This window comes from Phaseolus vulgaris, chromosome 4 (assembly GCF_051622355.1).
Source record: "Phaseolus vulgaris cultivar YP4 chromosome 4, ASM5162235v1, whole genome shotgun sequence".
Lineage (NCBI taxonomy): Eukaryota > Viridiplantae > Streptophyta > Magnoliopsida > Fabales > Fabaceae > Phaseolus > Phaseolus vulgaris.
Window position 1 is genome coordinate 22,377,202 of NC_143501.1, and position 21,867 is coordinate 22,399,068.

The following is a 21,867-nucleotide window of genomic DNA, read 5'->3' on the forward strand; positions in this document are numbered from 1 at the left end:
ACTATGTTATCTGTAGGAGTTCTAAATTAGAGGTTGAATTCTCTCAAACCTGGGGGCATGATACAAACCAATTCAAGAAGGAGATGACCAAGGATACACAAGACCATTCATACTATGAGAAGTCATCTCAACAAACAAGTGAGGACCTCACCAAGAATCTAGCAGACCTCACCAAAGGGAGAAATGGACACAAACCAGAACATCTATTGTTCTTCCTGTTGGTCTTCTTAAGAATAAAACAAGTTGTAAATAATTTAGGCTCTCCTTAGGGGTCCAAATAGCAAGATATGATAGAATAGGTGCCTTTAGCATAAATAGAAGTACTCATAGCAAAATGGGCTTGATCCAAGCTCACTTTTTCAAGACAAGGCACCTAGAATTAGGTTTTTGACCTAGTTTCTAGAAGGAAAGCCTAAAGATGAGGTTTTGACCTTAGTCAACCCTCCTTGGCTGTTCCTCACTTATTTCCCATCCTACGCTTACCTTTCTTGGCTACCAAGGCACTCATTCCTATAAATAAGGTGCCTTACTCCATGTATTACATGTTAATTTTGAATGGAAAAGTTACTTTGCACAAATTGTCAGAAGTTTGTGAGGTTTGAATCCTCTTGGCTAGGTCTTATCTTGAGTAGTGTGAGACTCTCAAGTGGAAGCCCTTCACTCATCTTGGTGGCTACCACACCCCAAGTGGCGTGAACCACTCTCATAACCACTCCATAAGTTACCCTTCTTCCACTCTTTTAAATTCATTTCCTCATATATGTCTTTGTCTTGAATTCTTCCTCTTGGTTTTGCTTTTGTTATATGCTTATGGTTCATCAATTGGTTCAGCCATGACCACCATTGATGCTTACCTTATTGCATTCCCATTCCACATTGCATCTCATCTATCACTTTATATTAATTTTTCATCTTTGCCTTTGTGAAGTGCACCTTCACACTTACTTAACCATTTGGTTAAGTTCGTGTCCAGTGGGAATCTTCCTTAGGTTTCACCATAAATTGCTAAAATCCCAACTTTAAGTAAAGTGTCACCATAAATACAACCCTATAAAAATCAACTCACATCATTACCACTATCCATATGCTATCCTTATTTCTAAACTTCTGCATTACTTTGAAATTGATCTTGAGGAGAAGCAATCTAAAGTCGTCAAAACATCACATGAAGTCAACAATGGCTCCCTTAGCAAGATGGGTTTCACCAAAATTGGTGGAAAGTGGGTCAGTAAGGATGGTGATCAAGTTGGATCCTCAAGTGGAGCTCATGCTGAAGATGGTGGAGAATAGCAAGCTAATATTGTTGCTGCTGGTGATGATGTTGATGCTGGATTCCAAGCTAGAGATGATGATGTTGGTCCAAGTGCTGGAATCATGGGAGAACGTATCACCTCTATGTCTCCATTTGAAAGATTGATGCTGAGAAGGATGAATAACTTTGCTGATGAAAAAAGGAGTCATCATGAGTTCTGTGTGGCACGTTTTCAGAACCTTGATAAGCATATTGAAGCTGTTCAAAATCAGCTTTTTGAGCTACTATACAACAGAAATGATTGAAGTCTTTTAGTGCTTTACTTTCTTATTTTGTGCTAATCTGCTGAATATTTTTTTTTTTTTGCTGTTTTAATCCCTTTTTCTACTCTATTTTTTAAGACAAATAAGGGGAAATTATCTGGTTTGTATGCTGCTACATATATGTTTTAATCTGGTTTAAAATGGTTTAATATGTTGTTGCAGAAACTCTGATTGTGCACCTTATTCACACTGATTTTGTTGGTCTTCTTTATGAAAATCACATGTTGTAAAAACTGGTTCATTGGTGCTAGAGGAACCTAGATATGATTGCTCATTGGTACATGAATTTTTTCAGTTTTGCAGGTGCCTTCAAATTCAAACAGAACAACGTAAGCAAATCAGGGATTTGTCTTCATCAAATAGGGGGAGATTGTAGAAGATAAGCTTTGATGTCTCCAAATCCATGAAGATTGATTGAAGGCTTTGTTGTTGCTTGTGTGTGTGGGTTCTGGGTAGTTTGAATTTGTAATCCACTCTTAATTAGGATCCAAAGTTGGTTTAAATCAAATCTTTTTTGAAAAATAGTGTTTTACAAAGAAGTGAAAAAATAACCAGTTGTTTTATTGTTTCAATCGGTTGTTTTACACTTAGTGTTTTTGAAATAGGTTTTGACAAAGCTTGAAATTAGTTGACCTTGCTGTCAAACCAATTCAATCGGTTGTTTCGACATTTCAACCGATTGTTTTTTGAAAATCCTTAATAAAATTTGTTATGTTTGGTAAATCTGTTTTAATTTTTTCAAAAATGATTGTGCTTATGCTTTAAATGTTTTTAACGGTCTTTTGGACTTTGAATAATTTGTTTTACGCTCCTGGTAGTTAAGATATCAGATTAAAATATTTCAAATCTATTTTCTCCAATATTTGCATTCAATTTGTAGCTCTTGGTATAAGAGTGAACCAGTATAAATCTGTTGTGTGATTCTTTCTCTCATTACTCTCATCTAAATTTGTTTTGACTTGTTTTTGTTAACTACTGATAAAAACAATCGGTTGAATCGTATAAACAACCAATTGAATTTCTGGAAACATAATAAAACATATTTGTTTCTTGGCTAACTTGATTCCTTTCTCTTTGATTCTTCATTGGCTTTTTCTATACCTTCAAAGTTTGTGAAAATCTTTTATAAACAATTCACCCCCCTCTTATTTAAGGCCTACAATTCTAACAATTAGAAGTTGATAAAGCTATAGATCCTCTAATGGTGTGACAATTGATAGGATTGTATATCATATCAATATCAAGTGTGTTGTACGTATGCTTGAAATGGTTCAAGAATTGATTGTTGTATAATTTTTTAGAAAGTTAGTGGAACTAACAATTCTCAGGTTGAATTGTTCATTATGGAGTGGGGTCAAGAGGATATAAACCAATATGAATTCTAATATGATTTATTTCTTGTTTACTCTATTCTTTATATTGTTTCTCAAATTTTCTTGTATTGATTTAGATTCCACTTAAAATTGTATTCTATTTTTCACTTTTCAAGGTTTTGAAAAAAATACCAAAAAGGTGAAAGTGTTCAAAAAAAATTTAAAACCAATTCACTCCTCCTCCCTCTTGGTTTAACTAAGCAATTCTCTTTTTATAACAAATTAAAGTGAAAAAAGATCTACACGATGAAGAACCTTGTAAATATGTTCATAAAGTTGATTTTTAGAAATAAATTTATGTACTGAATTTGTTGAATGTTGATTGTTAGGAGTAATTTTATATAAAAGAAGATTTTGTTTAAGAAGGAGTTTATAACTTGTGTAATAAACTATAAATCTTCTTATGAGGAAGCATCTAGTAATAGATTGTATAACTTAAATTAATAGATACTTTGGTGTCTATAATTAAACACTTTATTAGTTAGCTAGTTGAATTTTGGTTGAATAAAATTGAGTTATATGTGTTATTAGATAAAATATTGATAATAGCTTAAAGAGAATGTGCTTTTACCTAAGTAAAGCATAACCAAGACTAGTGAATCAAATCATATATATAATATGTAGATACAAATAACTCTTACATCAAACACTACAAGAAAATAACAATTTAGTCACCGATTTCAGCGACCGAAAATGAGTGGTCGCAATTTGCGACCAAAATAGCCACTGAATACCCTCAGTCGCAAATCTGTGACTGAAATAGCGACCGAATGAATTGTTAATGATGTTAGTTAGTTTAGCGACCGAATTAGCGACCGAATATGAGAGTGACAAAACCATTGGTCGCTAAAGTGGTGACTGTTCTGAATAAATTGGGAAAAATATATTTGCGACCGAATTAGCGACCGAAAATGTTTCTTTTTTAGTCACCAAATTTTTTCGGTCGCTAAATGTAATTTCTTATTTCGGCACCAAATATGTTTATTTTTTAGCCACTGATTTTCTTTCGGTCGCTAAATATAATTGTTTATTTCAATAACTGAATCAACCACCGAATATGTTTATTTTTTAGTCACCGATTATACCATTAAATATGCTTATTTTTTAACCACCGATTTTCTTTCAGATGTGAAATGTAATTATTTATTGTATTAATAATAATAATAATAATTTAATTTATTTAAAAGAAAAAAAAAGATTGAATGTGACATGATAAAGAAGATTTAAAAATTAATAAATATAATTAAAATAGAAAATGTTACTAAACTTCTCTTAAAGTGAACAAAAAAGAAAAACTCGTGTGTAATTTCTTTTATTAAAAAAATATTAACTTTTATTCTAAAATTTTTAAACACCTTTCACTTAAACGCATTCCAGCAAAACCCAAAACCTCATAAACCTTATATCCCAAATTTCATCCTCCAAAGCGTTTTTCAAATTCCAAATCCCACATCATCTACTCCCAAATCCACCCACACATTGGTAGTCTTCTTCGAATGCTTCCATGGTTTGGTTCTTCTTCGATTCCTTCTTCCAACTCACGTGCTACTCAAGCTCTCGGTAGTCGTCGTCTTCTTCTTCGTTCTTCTACAGTTCGTTCTTCTTCATTTTTCCTTCGATTTTCTCATGGTTAGGATTGATTGATTCTAATAACCTACTCTTATTTTGGCTATTTTGGCCCTGAGTGTGGCATTTTCTTAATTTCATATACATATTATTAATATGATGTGGTTCTAGTCCTTGGGATGTATAAAACCGCTATTCCCACTTCTTATCTGTTTTTCCCTCTGCTAATGCTTTATGCTAGAATGTTGTTCAGGAAAATCACAAGTTTTACCTATTTCTTTTACTAAATACTCAATGTACATATTTTTAGAAAATTTGTAAATTAAGAACTTGATTTATAACTGGTTATATATTCAACCTCTAGATCTGGAAAGATTTTTAGCTTTCTCTCCTTACTACATTTATTTTATGGGCTAGTATTTTATCGGAGGTTATTTTCTTTTTAGGATAAGATTTTTTTCTTATAAATTTTCATCTGATCTGGCAATCATCTTAGGTATGAAAATTGGCTAGCAAATCTAATGTGGAGTACATTGCTAGGTAATACACTCGATCCGAATTATTAGATTTCTAGTCATAGATTCTAGCTTTACTAAAAGAGCGGGAAAGAAAAGAGATGAAAGTGCACATTTCATCTTGACGAGTTTTATAATTTTCTCATCGGTAGGTGCTACTTAGAATTCAATCCGGGTTACTCAGGTATGTACTTTCTTTTATGTAATGAGTTGAGTCCGCAGTAGTTGTGTAGCTAATCATTTGCCTTCACTTTGTAACAGTGGATGCTTCAAGTACCTAATGCCACAGGTTACATAGGCTGCATAGGAAAGGACAAATTTGGGGAGGAAATGAAGAAGAGATGTTCACTTAATGGTGTAAAGGTAAGTTTATCTTTGATTATCTTGTCACTTAGAATTCCATTTCTGAAATTAACTTTCTATTCATTCAACAATTAGGTTCACTATTATGAAATCGATACTGCACCTATGGGAACTTGTGTTGTTTGTGTGGTTGGTGGTGAAAGGTGAGACGATCAAGCTTTCCTTGAGTTTCTATTCTACTTATTATAGAAATCAATAATTATATTTTATGTTCTTTTTGTAAATAGTATACTTCATATTAACATATATTTGATCGCAAAACAAGTATTTGAAGCCTCCTATTTGATTGCATCTAATACAGGTCACTCGTTGCTAACTTATCAGCTGCAAAATTGCTATAAGTCAGAGCATTTGATCAAACCAGAAAATTGGGCATTAGGTACCTAGTTGATATAGTGTCTCTTTCTATCTCATATACCTGAATAATCTAGATAGCCGACATTTGTTATCATGTGTTCTGTTTTGTGAATAGCTGAAAAGGCCAAGTACTTCTATATTTATGTTTTTTTCTCAGTGTATCCCCTGATTCCATTCAATTAGTTGTTGAACACGCAGCTGCAAATAGCAAGGTTAGATATGATTCGAACTTGGCATTCTCATTTTAATACCAGTTTCTAAGAATAAGTATTCCATTCATGTTTTGCAGACCTTCATGATGAACCTTTCCACTCCCTTTATCTGTGAGTTCTTCAAGGATGCACTGATGAAAGTGCTACTGTAAGGATCCTTCTCTCTTTAATATTATTAAAGAAAAATTTACATATTGATTTTATTAACGATGTCCATTCTTGGATTCAGATATATGGACTATGTTTTTGGAAATGAGACTGAAGCAAGAACATTTTCTAAAGTTCAAGGCTGGGAGGTAATAATTACTCAACAGATAGAAGAATTATGATGAGTGCATATAGAAGGAGAATTATGATGAGATTTTTGGAGTTAGAAGAGAAAGAAAATCAAGGAGAGAATGATGCAATTTATAGCATTAAGCCAATGGGGTTTATAAACATTTGAATAAGTTGAGAAAGATAAAAGTGGGAAGAGCAAATTGAGTGATGAAGTGTTTGTTTTCTATTCCTGCTCTACAGGCCCTCTCTGTTTGGATTTCTTTGATTCTGTTTTGTCCATAAAATAATCTGCATTATTTATTAAGCTTTTGCTTCATGTACTATTAAATAATCTCATCTTTCTATACAAGGAATTGTGTCCATGTGAAATTGGAAAACCAAGTCTACCTAAATATTATTTTTATCCACCTAATATATGCAGTTGTCATTTACTTAAAGCACACTGCTTCATTAAGCTTAGGGTGAGTCATATTATGCGGCCAAAGGGTTATATAGAAAACTTGTAACTGGCAGGTAAGTACTCAATCTATTTTTTCTATTCACTGCTTAAAATGATACATTTTTTAGGGAAAGTACTAAGACCGAAATTGGCAGGTTATATCTGTGGAGCCTCTTTTAAATCATGTTGAAGTTACAAGAGACAAGTTATCTATGTTTTGGTTCTCTATATGTAGAACTTAAGGTAGCTGAATGCATATGTTATTGTTACTTCAAGATCTGCTTCATTAGTTTTAAGCTGCAGCACGGGTTTCTATTTTATATGATTGGTTTTATTGTATTTAAAATTGGATTACTAACACTTAATTTGCATTGGTGTAAACTAATAAATATATGGCAATGCTGTAGGAATTGTTTTTCTTACTTTATCCCATTCTATATTCCATATATTTTCCCAATTAGTAGGATTAATTTACAGGGAAAAAAAGAGAGTAATTCACAGGGCAAAATTATAGATTGGTTTCAGGGTATGAAATGCTCTAACCATCAATTATAATTCACAGGGAATAATTTTTTATAAAATTATATATAAAAAAAACCATCAAATATAAAAGGTCATAAATCAGACTTACAGGATATAAATGCTCTAACCATCCAATCAAGTCAAACCACATTAGAAAATAAACTAAGTTTAGAGATTTTATAAAAAAAACTTAAACTTATATAAAATTCTATTTAGATAAATAAATTGGTCTCTTATCACAATATTTTCCAATTAAAACGAAATAGTACATTCAAAGTAAATCTAAGTAGACATGATTCTGAATGGATAATTAGTATGTCCCATTTTTTTTGACGTCTATGATAACTTAGATTTACGATATTCATTTCAACCGTGAGCTTCGCTAACTTTTTAAAATTAGATTCTTTATTAAAAGGTATTTTAAGTAGGAAAGTTAACTCTCTTTTAATTTCTACTTAGGTTCTATGATATGAATTGATTTAGTGTAGATTAAAGTTTAATATGTATAAATTTATACTTTTTTTGAATAATTTAAGTTTATAGAAATATTATATTTGTGGAAAATTATAATTAATGTTGGTTAAAGCTTTATGAGCATGAATTTTCAATTTTAATTGAATTATTTAAGTTTATAAACAGGTGAAAATACCATTTTAAATAGGTATTAATAATAATACATATAAAAATAACCACAAATTTATGTTTGGTCGCTGTAATTAAAAAAAAAAAAGTTTAGCCACCGAAATTATTTTGTCGCTATTGGAGTCTCCATTTAGTCACTGAATTAGCCACCACCAGTTTTTTTAGTTAATTATTTTAATCCATTAGCGATCGAAAATGGTGGTCGCTATTAGTCACCGAAAATGATGGTCGCTATCAGCCACCGATTTAGCCACCGATTTTGTTATTAAAATTTGGTTGCTAATTTGGTCTCTAAATTCTGGAGACCAAATTTTCTGCGACCGATTTAGCCACTAAACTTTCGGTTGCAAATTTGCGACCAATTTATAATTCAGTCGCTAAATGTTTTGCGACTAGGGTTTTCGCTTCCATTTTTATTTGATGACTGTTTCGGTCGCAAATATGCTTAGCGACCGACCAATTATAGTGCTTTTAGCGGTCGAATTTGGTGGTCGCTAAAAGTGATTTTCTTTGTAATGAAAAGTTCAAAAGTTTGACCGATAGTGTACAAACCAACTAAAATGAATTACTATACATGAGTAAATTATTAAATAGGTGAAAAGATCAATTCAAACTACCACTATTACGTTACTATTATTTATAAAATATTAAGTGACGATAAAGGTTAATTAACTCAATTTGAAATGAACTTAATTAGTTACTTAGTTATCATCACAAGAAATAGGGTGAGGCTAATTTGGAGGACCAAACAAAATACATAAATTATACCTTTCACATAGACCAAATAAATAAAGTAAACAAGTTTTTAGACAAAATATGAATCTCAATAAAGATTTTAAATATAAGAATTTATTATTTACCATATCATATACCAAGCAGACATAATTTCACTATTATAAAAATGAGACGTTCTAAGAAAATTTTAAGATCTCTAAAATTAGAAAAAAAGTCATTTTTAAAATCCTTTCCTACTATAATAAAATCTATTATGGAGACTAAAAAACCCGAATGCTTTTATTCTTCTCGACCAATAAAAATTTCCACAAAAATAAAAAAAATGAACTATTTTCATTAATATTTTTTAATTGCGAGACTAATTGGTATTTTGAAATATTTTTATTAATATAATATAATATAATATAATTTTAAAATATTAATTATTGAAATAGATAAAATTTAAAAAATTATTGAAATGGTTAAGTTATATTGATAAATAGTATCATAATGATAATTTTCAGTATATACTAATTACATTCAAATTTTAACCAAAAACATTATAAAAGTTTGTCTATTTTAATAGTTAATGTATAAAATTATATCACATTGTTAAAATATCGTTAAAACAAGACCTAGGACGATCAATGTTCCAAACATCTGAATTTAGTTTCATATGTTCCATTTAAATAAAGTGATGTGAATATATAGAGAATATATAGTTGAAAGACAGAAGAATGTTCATCTTTTGTAAAGATTGTTAAAGCCGTGGTGGGGTTGATGAGGAGGATTGAGGTGGTGCAGTGTGTGATTATGCCGGGTGAGAGCCGGGTGAGAGTGATGGGTGAGGTGAGAGAAGAAAAGTAAAAATAAAAATGGAAAAGGTTAAAGAAAAAAGAAATATATGTATATATAATTTAAATTTATGTAATTAATTTTTGAAACATAAATTTAAAGTACTTTAATAATTATAAATTACATTAAACATAATACACTAAAATTATTATTATTTATAAATTTAAATTCAAATAAATGATCAAATTTAATGAAATAATAAAATTTAAAAACTATATAATATTTTAAAATGTATAAATATAAATTATAAATATTGTACAAATAAAGTTACTAATACAAATATAAGACTTTAATTGTATTGTAAGTAATTTAGAAAAAAAATTGTATGGACAATTTATATAAATTACATCGAAAGTTTGTGAAAACAATATCAAATTATAATTAATATTATAAGTTAAAGATTAAATAATACAATAGGCTATATTATTAAAGTAATTTCTCTCCAACTATAGTTACACCTAATTTTTTTAACCAGTTTTAATAATTTAATTAAGTACTTTTATTAATCAAAATTAAAAATATTAATTTATATTTTCAACCAACAAATATATAATATATAATATTTAATATTTTAATTTTAATTTTATTTTATATATTATTTATAATATAATTTTAGTTAAAATATAATATATAATTTTATAAAAATAGTCTAATTTATTATTATTGTTTAATTTTTATATAATAATTATCCTCTTTATTTTATTTATTTATTATTATTATTATTTTTATTATAAGTTTGAGTCATATATCCAAATATAATTCATTTCATCATAACCATTACAATAAATTATAATTTTTTATTTATTAAAAAATTAATTAATAAATACTGTAAACACATAGGAATATGGTTTATGGAGTGTGATTCTTTCTTAGAATGGATGAAATGGTTAGAATTTCTTCCTTTATCAAAGTACATTTGAGTGTTTAAGTTTGAAATATCATTATTTAAATGAGTAGCTAGTCAGTTTAAGTCATGAACTTACAATAGTATTAAAAATTATCACTTTTGTCTCACTCGATGACTCAATTGAGTGAGATATATAAATATGAACAAAATCATAATGACACTATTTTCATAACAAAGCGAGTTAAACTTTCCACAATAAACCAAATAAGTTTAATTACTAAGTATGAACTATCATATTTACATATATTCTACTTAAAATAAATTAATTTTTGTGTTATAATCTTTTCAAATTTAACATGTTCATAATCAAAATCAAGGATAAATCATAAATCAATTCGAATGATTCAAGAAAACTCTACACGTCAATCCAACTTCAAAATTTTCTATGAAATGTAAATCTATACAATTTTTTTGTCCTTTACAAACTTAAAACATCAAATTGGACCTAATATATGATTTTAAACTCATTAACCAATTACAAATTATTTCACATCCATTTTCTCAAAATCTCAATTATATCTAATTATGAGCTTAAGTTAACTTCCATTACTTTTAAATTACTTGTTTTTCAAGGAAACGACTATGAAAAGAGAAAAAAAAAGAGAAATATGCTTTAACCCACTCCTATACATCCTAATTTGAAAACTAAACACAACATTACAAACCTATATCATCTTGATTCATTTATTCTTATCTAATCACACATGTGAAGTCTCTTCAACCTCTAAGTATAAGGAAAAACAAAAACAAAGAACTTGAGATTTGAAAGAAAAGGTAAAATATACTTAAACAAATTTTGATAAACCAAGATTGATGTAACCCAATCACCTCTTAATTATCGTAATCTAAATAGAACAATGATAGAAAAGCGTAGCATAATCTTAGTAAGTAGGTGGGAATAAAGTGCATATAGATGATGATTTATAAAAAAATAAATAATAAAATGTCTTGTTTCCTATTTATAACCTTATAAATCTAATTTAATTAAAATATTTATTTTCTATACTGCTAGGATTAATGTTTCTTGGTTTCTTCGTAATAGGTGGAATCATGCCTTGATTATTATGGGAAAATTAGACTTGGGATTTTTCACATTTTTTTAGTAAAGGCAATGCATGTGCTAACAAGCTTGCTAACTTAGGGTTAATTCATAATGAACAATTTTATTGGTATAATAAGTTTCCATATAGTTTATTCTTAGAATTCTTTATTAATAGGTATAAATTACATTCCATATAGTTTATTCTTAGAATTCTTTATTAATAGGTATAAATTACCTAAATATTACTTTTCTTATGTTTTTTATATATGGGTTTTTGTCTAGTCCCCATATTTGCTTGTATTTTTTTTAATAATATTTTTTTTATGTGATGACAGATGCTTGTTGATTCTTGAAGTGTCAACCTAACTGATATGTCAAGTTTCACAATAATACCTAACATGATAACTTTTCTTAAAGAAAAAGTTAATGTATTAACTAACAACTTTGTCTATATAAAATAAAACGATAAAGGTATGATGAATTTGAACAAAATTTGATATCCTAAACTTTAAACAGTAAATTCTAGATCTTAAATCATATTTCAAGTTTATATGTGTTTCAACTTTGTAATTTTCAAAAAAGATATTAGTGTTTAATTAAGTGTACGTAAGTGGTGACTTATATTCATATTTATCCTGAAGAGTTATACTTATCTAAAATTTTCTTCAAAAAAAGATTTTTGATACAAAAAGTTCTTCCCTCACATCGTTTCTAAAACCATAGTTATGTCTTTTTGAAGGAAATACACTAAAAAAATTTCATATTTATAAATCATGAATCAACCCATACAAAAGATTATCATACTACCTCCAATAAAAAAAAAAACTTAAAGATAACAAGTTTGTGAATCTTTATTCAATATTTTGTAAGACTCATACACATACTTGCATTCCTAATACGACTAATATTTGCTAATATAATTAATTAACACAAAACATTATATTTTATATTGAATGTTATATCAATAAATACAAAATGTGATTCTCTATATTAATCAGCAGTAGTTGTGAAATAACTTCGCATGAAACTTTATTTGCATTAATCAAGAAACAAATGGAGAATCTCTTTAAAAAAATTCATATAAAAAGACTTTTGTACGAGTGAATTATTCAATTTTTTAAGGCTAAATTAAAATAAAATTTGGATCATATCTTTTAATTTGTCTCATAAAAGTCTTGCTTTAATTTCATAAAAGGTATTTGTGAGGTGGTCTTTGCATTAATTTATTAAACTAAATTAATTTGTCAATTTTGACAACACCTGGTAAACTTTTAGAGGATATTAGTCAAAATTAATATTGTTGGTGAAATAAATTAATAAAACTAATCTGATTTAATGAAGACAATTTAATAGTTAATAAAAAATTTAGACTAATTTTAAACAAACAATACTACAGCTAGAAGGAGAAAAAAAAATTATTTTAGACAATTTTATGTAAAATAATCATGAAGAGGTGCACACAGAAAATCTAGAGAGGAGACAAAACAAAAACAAATCATTCACTCACTATAGGTGTTGGGAACGCTTCCCTAACCAGAGGAAACAAGACAAACCGATTAGTCTTGAGAGTTTTCCAGAGAAAAATTATTCTAAGATGAGGTGCGATTTTCAACATATGCATTTTCATTCCCTTCTGTGGTTCAACACAAAATTTTAGAGCACATGCATGCTGTGTTTTCTTCTTGTTTTGGCTAATTACTAATATTTTTTAACTTGGATAAATTTCTCAGTACTGTGTTGTTTTGGATTTCTTTTAATTGTATTTACTTCTTCATGTTCTGTTCTTCTTTATTTTTGGTCTGAAAAGTTTTTAGGAAATAACTAATTAGGGTTTTTAGCATTTTAAATTCTCTTTGAACCGATAATACCATTATATATTTGTTGATCTTCGCATGGTTTGCTACAAACTGATGACTTTCATTTTATTTCAAGGTTTTGTAGGGTTTAGATTACTCCTGCTTCTCTGTATTTTATTTATTTTGCTTGTTTCATTATAAAATTAAAATCACTGTGAATTGGGAATTTCTTTTTTGCTGTTAGCGGAGCGAGAAATGGAGGAAACAATTAGTTCAAAGTTTTCATGTTTTTGTTGTTCAATTTGGAAATGTCTTCACTGTGGTACCCCTTTCATCTATCATCACTGACAATAATAGATTTTGGCCGTAAATTAATCATTTTAGCGTTAGAATCTTGTCTATGATCAAGTCTGGTGGGCCGAAATCTGTTCTATCCAAGAATTTTATTCTTTGATTGACTGAAGTCAAGAAATTGCATGTAAGTAGGTCAGCTGTCGGTATCTAATTTATCTGTTTTGTACACTTTTATTTTATTTTTTATTTTGTTGTTGGGAAGTCATTTTATGGGTTACCTTTTAGTTTCCTGCTACTTCATTACAGAAAAGTTAGTCACTTTTAATTTTAGACTAATTCTTTGCACTTTGATGAAAAATTGGAAAATAAAATATCTGAATTTGGTGTCCAACAATCACATTCCATTAGGTGTGGTAAACCACATGGTTCCGTCAATGCTATTGATCTTTATCATGAACCAAACTGATGGTTTCTCATTCTTAATGTTTTTCATTACTGCATTTACGCTTCAATTTGATGGACTTATTTTCAATTTACTTGGAGTTATCCATTTCAACGAGCACTTATGAAGCATGCTGATCCTGTCTGGATGAGTTCTTTACATAATTTTTCAACTCAAATAAGTTATTTGGGGCTTACTTCGAAGGCTAGAAATTAAAGTTAATGATTAAGCCTTTAAAGAGATTGGAAGAAGTGTTAGTTGTTTTCATAATTATTGATGATTAAGTGAATTGTCAAAACTCCATTCTTGTTTAGTGTTCCTCAAGGTGTTCATCCAAATCCTTTGAAGCTTTTTGTAGTCTCAAGTTTGGAAATAAAACTTATTTACATTCTCTACTTGAATTAGCAGTTATTTATACATGGACAGAATCTATTTCCCATCCCAAAACACTTCTCTCACTAGTCTATTAATCTTCTTCTCACCTGGCCAAACAGCTTTTGGCTAGTCTACTCCGAAGTTATACTCTGAATTTCTTCCTGATATTTTTGGTTATCATACAGTCGCCATCCTTCTGTCAAATGGGCTCAGAGGTCTGATGTACTCTACTTAACAGTTGAGTTGCCTGATGCTCAGGATGTTAAGCTCAAACTAGAGCCAGAAGGAAAATTTCACTTTTCTGCAACTGCTGGTTCAGAGAAGATTCCCTATGAAGTTGACATTGATCTGTTTGACGAGATTGATGTAAATGTAAGAGCAGCCAGCTGATGTTTTTTTTGTTTAAAACCTTTTCCATTTATATTTTAACCGGTGTTTTAATGTCTTCACAGAATAGCAAAGCTAGTGTGGGTTCAAGAAACATCTGCTACTTGGTAAAAAAGACTGAGAACAAGTGGTGGGACAGATTGTTGAAGAAGGGAGGCAAAACTCCGGTATTCCTGAAAGTTGATTGGGATAAATGGGTAGATGAAGATGAGGAGGAGCCAGAAAATCAACGTTAGTTATTTTCAAAATTTCTCTGAATCTAAGCTTTTATTTTACATTGTTTTGTCTCATTTTCCGTATTTCCTTTTCAGCTACATCTGACATGGACTTTGGCGACATTGATTTTTCTGTTAGTACTGTATCTCAAACTCAAAACAATAGTTTACACATCATGTACTTTTTGCTAGATCAACTCTCTGAGTCTTGACCTTAAATTCATTTCCACTGCAGAAGTTGAACATGGGAGGGGGTGAAGGCTTGGATTTTGATGCTGCAGGCAACGATGATGGTAAGCATATATAGGTTTTGTCCATGGTATTTATTTGATACAGCATGAATTTTCTTTTCTTTTTCATGGAGTGATACATGAAGCTCTTCTTCAGTGACTTCGGGACTCCAACTAACTAGCATACTCTTTACTAGCTAACTAGCTGCAACCGAACCCAAGTAACACAGTTTCTATAATTTTGCTTTAGCTAAAGTTAACTATACTCTTGGTACTTTTGTGCAGATGATGAGAGTGACACAGAAGAGGAGGATGCAGCAGAAGCATCTACTGGTAATGTACTAGACACGAAGGATGTTGTAAGCACAGATCCAAAGGATGCACCTGATTCTAAAGCTTAAACAATTTGACACTCTTGAACCCTAACATGGCTTCTACTATGTAAAGGACAAGACAAGCTTTCCTGAAAGGTTGCTTACTGAAAACCTTGGCAGGGTTAACTAATGGTTCTGTGCTGGCATGTTAACTTATTTTATTTTCAGCGTTTTGACCCAGGATTTTTTAACAAGCTACACATATATGCGGTGGCCGTACATAGTACTATTTGAGAATGGAAATGTTTATGTGTATGTTTTGCTTAGAATGCCGTGGACAGTGAGCTCTATACTTTTCAATGAAACTACACTTCTAATGATCGATAACGAACGTAGAAGTAACCTTCGTTTTAGGAAAAGGTAAATTTAGGAGTTTTGATCAATGTTTTAAGATATGGGATGCTCATTTAACTACTGTAGACGTTTTCAATTAGTGCTAGTTTAAGGTCCTGTTTGAAAAGCTTGTTCACAAGTATTTGTGAAAAAGAAAAACTAGCAAAGGATGGGTTTAGTTTCTTCTACAAGCAGTTTTTCCAAAAGATTCCTACATAAAAGGGACAAATATAGCACAAGGAAATAGTAGAGAGAAATTGATATTTAGATAAAAACCTTTTTTTTCTATTCTCTGGGTAATTTAATCTTTAAAATTTTCTCCTCCGTTGCTTTCCTCTCAAACAAAATATGGATTTTTTTGTTCACAAAACGAAGAGAAGAAACGAGGGAAGGAAAAATGGGAAAAGTTGGTGATTTTTGGATGCTTGGAATGAAAGAAAGGCGCATTTGCATGCCTTTGATATGAACAGCGAAATTCTAGATTGACAAGGAGGTAATTCTAGGTGTATTTACACACCAAAAGCATACACAAAAGTGGAACCTTGAAGACACATTTTAATACTTGATTAAGGGAAAAAGATAATACAAGATTATAGATTATTAATTTTTTCACTACTGTACAACATAACAACAGTTCCTATTGTAGGGACTGATAGTCCAGAATAACTGACAATTACAGTTATTTGATAACAATGTTCTATCCTAGGAAGCATCCTTGTCCTCAAGGATTAAAAAATGGAAACTTGAAATTATAATAGAACCCCAGGTAGCTTCTTTAGGTAACTTGTTTTCATTTAACGAACACTTTTTTATTGTGATCCTTTTTCTTTTTACTGTCATTCTATCCAGTATAGCTTCAGGTTCTTTTTCCTTTTTTTTTATCAGCAAAGAAGGTTCTTTTTCCCTTATTGTGCCATCTGCTGCTTAAGGAAGTTCACTGGAAACTGCGGTTCCTACACGTTTTTTAAGCTGTAAAATATGGAAAACATTATGCACTCGAAATTGGATTGGAATCTCCAACTTATAAGCTACTGCTCCTACCCACTCCACAATTCTGTAAGGACCAAAGAATGAGCGTCATATTTTCCCTTTGAACCACTGAAATCTGTCGATAGGGATGTACTTGCTTCTGGTACACAACACACTGTAGAACAAAGTGTATAACATCCTTAGTCATACCCTTCCAATAAACTAAAATTTTTATCCTATAGCATTTATACCCAAATGACGCATCAATACAAAGGAGAGCCAAACACATGTCATATTGGACCAATCACAAGGGCCATGGCTAGAAGACTTGAAGAGGATTGGAACACTGCTACTGATGGCAGAGAGACTTATCTCTACATGCTCCAAGATGTCCACATTCAAGCATAGTATAACTTTTAATTTTTGTCAAAAGTAGCATAGTTTAATTCTTTTGTAATTGTGTTAAAACATGCAAAGTGGTACCTAGAAGGCTAACCTAAGTTTAATTAGAATTTCTTACTTCTAATTAAACTAAGGTCCGGCCCACATCTAGACCTAAATGAGCGTAAGTTCTAGACCATCTAGCACATGGAAGGATTCTAGAACCTACCTCACATGTGCTGAAAATTGGTGCCACTTTCACATGTGCAAACACTTTGAATTTCTCTCTCTTTTCTTCTTTGTAATCCGGCCTCCAAGTGCTATATAAGGAGTGCCTTGGCTCTTGTTTTTTCAAGATTAATACATGAGTGAATTGCTGCCAAAATTGTGCCAATATCACTCTTTTCCCAAAACCTCCTAGGTTAGGCTCTTAATCTTCCTAAACCGTCACCTTCCAAGTAGAGTTGGCCTTACCACTCTCAAATCCTACTTCTCATGCACCTTCAAGGTCTCCACCACTCCTAGGAGGACCTTGTTCCATCTCCAATCCATGAAGCTTCCGCAAATCACCTACAAAACCGAAAAGAGGAGGACACAAATCCATCATTTGGTATCATGAGCTACGGTTCTACAAGAGCTAAGTGTCTTCCTTCATTTTAATTTTTGTGTTCTTATTTCCGTGTTGTTCTTCAATTCTCCATATTGTCTTGCTGTTTTTTGCATTTTAATTTGATTTAGGTGCTGTTTGGAGAAATCCAATCGGTGCATCGTGTTCAAATTGCTCTTGAGCTTCTAATTTTCACATTTGTGTAGGAATCCATATAGAATTGAGTTGCTGTTTTGTTTTTTAGTTTGTTTGAGTCTTGTTTGCAATTCAATTCGGTTCATTATATGTGTCTTGAGTCATTTTAATTTCCGAATCCAATTGTGTTTTGTCTAAGTCATGTTTCTCCTAATAGTTTTGGTTTCTTGATTTGATTTGAGTCCAGATCTATAATTCTGTGTTTGTTGATCCTTTGGTGCATTTTTCTTTTAGTTTGAGTTCATATTTGTATGTTAGATCCATACAAATTCATATACATTCATTCCATTGTGTTTTTGAAGTTCTTCATTCTGTTTTTAAATTCCAGAATTAGGATTACTCTGTTTTTCAAATTCTGCGATGGCTGTTTTTTTTTGTTATGAAATTCAAATACGTTGAGGAAAAATTATGAAAATCTGGATCTATACATTTTGATGTATTAGAAAATCAAGAAAAAAAAATCAGATCAAAAGACAAAATAGAGAAAAAATGATAAATAAAACAAAAAAGTGTGCATCCTGGCGCCAAAAGATACGGTAGTTGGACAAGAATTTTGAAAAATTTATCACAATTATTTGGTGCATAGTTTTGGTGTGATTCCAGCACCAAAAGTTTGCTAAGACCTTGAATTATTTGTGGTTCAAATTTCAGAATCAAATTTCAAATAGCCAGCTCAGCATAAATTTTATAAGTCACGCCTTTTGGACCAAAAATTTCCAGTATTACTGTTTTGGTTTTTCTAATCAATTCTAGTGCCATTCTCTAGGTTCAATTTGTGTGCTACCTTTTGTGGAGTGCCTATTTTTATTGCTTGTCCAATATTATTCAATACTCCTTCTAGTTGTGTCATATAAATCAAATCCATTTGCTATTGTCCTATTTTTTAAATTTGGATTGTTTCTTGCTTTCATTTCTTGACCTCTAAAATTGATTGGAGAACAAAATTCAAATTGGTGCTTGCTAAGTGGAATTAACCTTGTGGTGAGTCTATCCCTACTTAGTAGGTACTTTTTTGAAGATTTTAATTGGCTAACCATAAGAGGTTAAGGCAAGGATCTGCAACAAATACAAATACAAATACAAACACATACACTTTGTAGAACACAATAAGGAAGATCAACCACAAGCCAAGGAGTGCATAGTTTAGGAAATTTGAATTTTACTTGTGTAATTCAATTTCTTTTTATTTCTTTGAGTTGTAATTACATTCTACCTTGATTAATTAGTGGATTAATTACGTGTAGATGGTGAGTGTGTCTTCAATGGCTCCAAGTGTCTAGAAGCCTCACCTTAGGAAACGACTAGTTTAAAGCTTTCTAGTTAGCAATCTTTAATTGTGCTTAGTAATTGTTTTTGCTTTAATGACTTGTCTTGTATTTCTTTTACTTGCTTTGCATTTTTTTCTTTGCATAAAATTGTGTCTTCATTTTACTTGTGACTCACGTAATTTACTTAGAAAAAGGTGTGAGACAAGTCTTGAGGGATAGTTTTTGGCAAGGTAAGACTTGGTACAGAAGAAGTCCTAGTGACTCACCTCTCTTTCCTGGAAAGCTACCTTAATTACTATCTTTATCTTTTTGGAAGTAAAATACTTAGGACACAAGTCTTTAACCATGTCTTCTCCATCTCGCAATTCTAGTGAAAGTGAATTGACTCCTTTTAAAACCCTTTTGGAAAAAGTTGCCCAAGATGTCCAAGCTCTTTCATTTTGACAATTGCATCATGAGGCCCAACTTAAAGAAAGGGATGCTCAATTTGCTCTAATGCGAGATGACTTGAAAGAGGTTAAAGATGAAGTCACAAATTCAAAAAAAGGTTCACATTCATCTAGCTCTAGGGGGAATGAATCCTATGGGGAACAAAGCCTTAGGATCAATGAGTATTATCAACCACCCCCAAGAAGAGGTAGAAGAGAAAAGAAAGAAAACCCTAGGGAGGTTAGGATAGATCTACCTCATTTCCCTGGCCAAGAAAATGTAGAAGCTTACCTAGATTGGGAAAAGAAGGTTGAACAATTATTTTCATGTCACCATGTAAGTGAAGAAAACAAAGTATCCTTAGCCACCCTAAGTTTCCAAGGCAATGCTATGTATTGGTGGACGACCCTTGAAAGAGAGTGACGTCTTCATAAGGATCCTCCCATATGTTGAACCAAGTGGTGTTCAAGCTTTGAAGAATCCAAAACCCTTTGAAGGATGTTGAAGGCTTGGCTGTGCTTGCTGTTGCTGAGCTGTCTTAGATAGGATCTGGGGTAGATTGTTTATGTAATCCACTCTTGATTGAATCCAAAGCATAGGCATTCTCAATCTTTTAAAAGAAAAGTGTTTTTCAAACTAAGTGAAAAACAACCGATTGTTTTGTCGAAACAACCGATTGTTTTATACTTAGATGTTTTTAGAAAAGGTTGAAAACTGTTTTTCAAATGGTTGAGCTGTTAAAACTAAAAGAACCGATTGATTCGTGGAAACAACCGATTGTTTGTTTTGGTACCATAACAGAAAAACTATTTTAAGCTTTGACTGAGCTTTAAATGGTTTAACTGTTTACACTCCAGTCTTTAATGCTTTGACCAATCTTTAAATGTAATGAATAAGTTTGTTAAGATTTGATAACAAACATCTTTGAATATATTCAGTAAAACAGATTTGGGTTTTAAAAACAAGAACAGATTTGAGTTTTTCAAAGAGTTGAGATTGCTTAGAGATTGAGATTGATCAAAGAGTGTGAGATAGGATTTCTGCCTGTATTGATTTCAGATTTGCTTCTGTAACAAGTGTAATCCTTGTATCTGTTGAACAAGTTTCTTCTGTGTGTTTGCTGAGAAGTGTTGTGTGTTCTTGAGGGGATCAAGATTAACATTCTTAGTGTTGGTGTGTTGGCCAAGAGAAGTGTGTGTCTTGAGGGGATCAAGGTCACTTTCTTGGTTGTGTTGTAAGTGATCTAGGTTTGATTGCTTAGTGGAATTCCTCAGTGGTTTCTGAGAAGACTGGATGTAGCTCTGGGTTTAGAGTTAACCAGTGTAAATCTCTGTGTGCATTCTCTCTCTCCCTTAACTCTTTAAATTCAGTTTTGATATTTGTATCTGTTAGAATATATGGCCTTAAACGAGAGGGGGGTGAATTGTTTAAGAAAGATTTTCGTAAACTTTTAAGCCTTAGAATGAAAATACTTCAAGAAAACTTTGATTAAGAAATCATTTTTTCAAAACATAAAGCGAAAGCACAACACTGGAAAAACAATCGGTTGTTTTACCGAAACAATCGGTTGTTTATACCAGTTTTCAAATAACAAAACTGAATTTAAAGAGATAGGGATAAAGAGATTGTACACAGATGTTTATACTGGTTCACTCCAAACCCAGAGTTACATCCAGTCTTCTAAAAAACCCTGAGGAAATCCACTAAGCAATCACAACTTGATCACTTACACAACAACCAAGAGAATGATCTTGAACACCTCAAGAAACACACTCTCCTTGGTCAACACAACAACACCAAGATTGTTGATCTTGAACCCCTCAAGAACACAAGCCAATCTTAGCAAACACAGAAACGAAACTTGTTTTACAGAGTACAAGGATTACACTTGTTACAGAAGATAATCTGAAATTAATACAAACAAATCCTATTCCACAGACATTGATCAATCACAAACTCTTAGCAATCTCAGCTTTTTGAAAAACTAAAAAACTCTTAGTGAAAACTTGTCAAAGATTGATTATGAAATCTGTTATTATGAATTTATTCAAAGATGTAGTTTGTTATCAAATCTTAACAAACTCTTAAATTGCATTAAAAGATTGGTCAAAGCATTTAATGAATGGAGCGTAAGCAGTTAAATCATTTAAAGCTCAGTCAAAGATAAAACAGTTTTTCTGTTATGGTCCCAAAACAAACAATCTGTTGTTT

General features: G+C 31.1%; 1 protein-coding gene and 2 long non-coding RNA genes across 3 annotated transcripts; all 3 read left to right on the forward strand.

Annotated features, from left to right (window-relative positions):
* The first annotated feature begins 5,128 nt into the window (after positions 1–5,128).
* On the forward strand, positions 5,129–5,771 carry LOC137838328 (uncharacterized). Its single transcript, XR_016520553.1, has 3 exons — positions 5,129–5,392; positions 5,468–5,535; positions 5,694–5,771. It is a non-coding gene; the product is annotated as an uncharacterized LOC137838328 (long non-coding RNA).
* Positions 5,772–5,904: 133 nt separating this feature from the next.
* On the forward strand, positions 5,905–6,617 carry LOC150027966 (uncharacterized). The gene is made up of 3 exons (XR_016520552.1): positions 5,905–5,961; positions 6,039–6,109; positions 6,191–6,617. It is a non-coding gene; the product is annotated as an uncharacterized LOC150027966 (long non-coding RNA).
* Positions 6,618–12,799: 6,182 nt separating this feature from the next.
* LOC137837348 (co-chaperone protein p23-1) lies at positions 12,800–15,740 on the forward strand. The gene is made up of 6 exons (XM_068646326.2): positions 12,800–12,960; positions 14,454–14,640; positions 14,721–14,886; positions 14,967–15,004; positions 15,106–15,163; positions 15,386–15,740. The coding sequence occupies exons 1-6, from the start codon at positions 12,956–12,958 to the stop codon at positions 15,499–15,501; spliced, it is 570 nt and encodes a 189-aa protein (XP_068502427.1). The 5' UTR covers positions 12,800–12,955; the 3' UTR covers positions 15,502–15,740.
* The last annotated feature ends 6,127 nt before the right edge of the window (positions 15,741–21,867 follow it).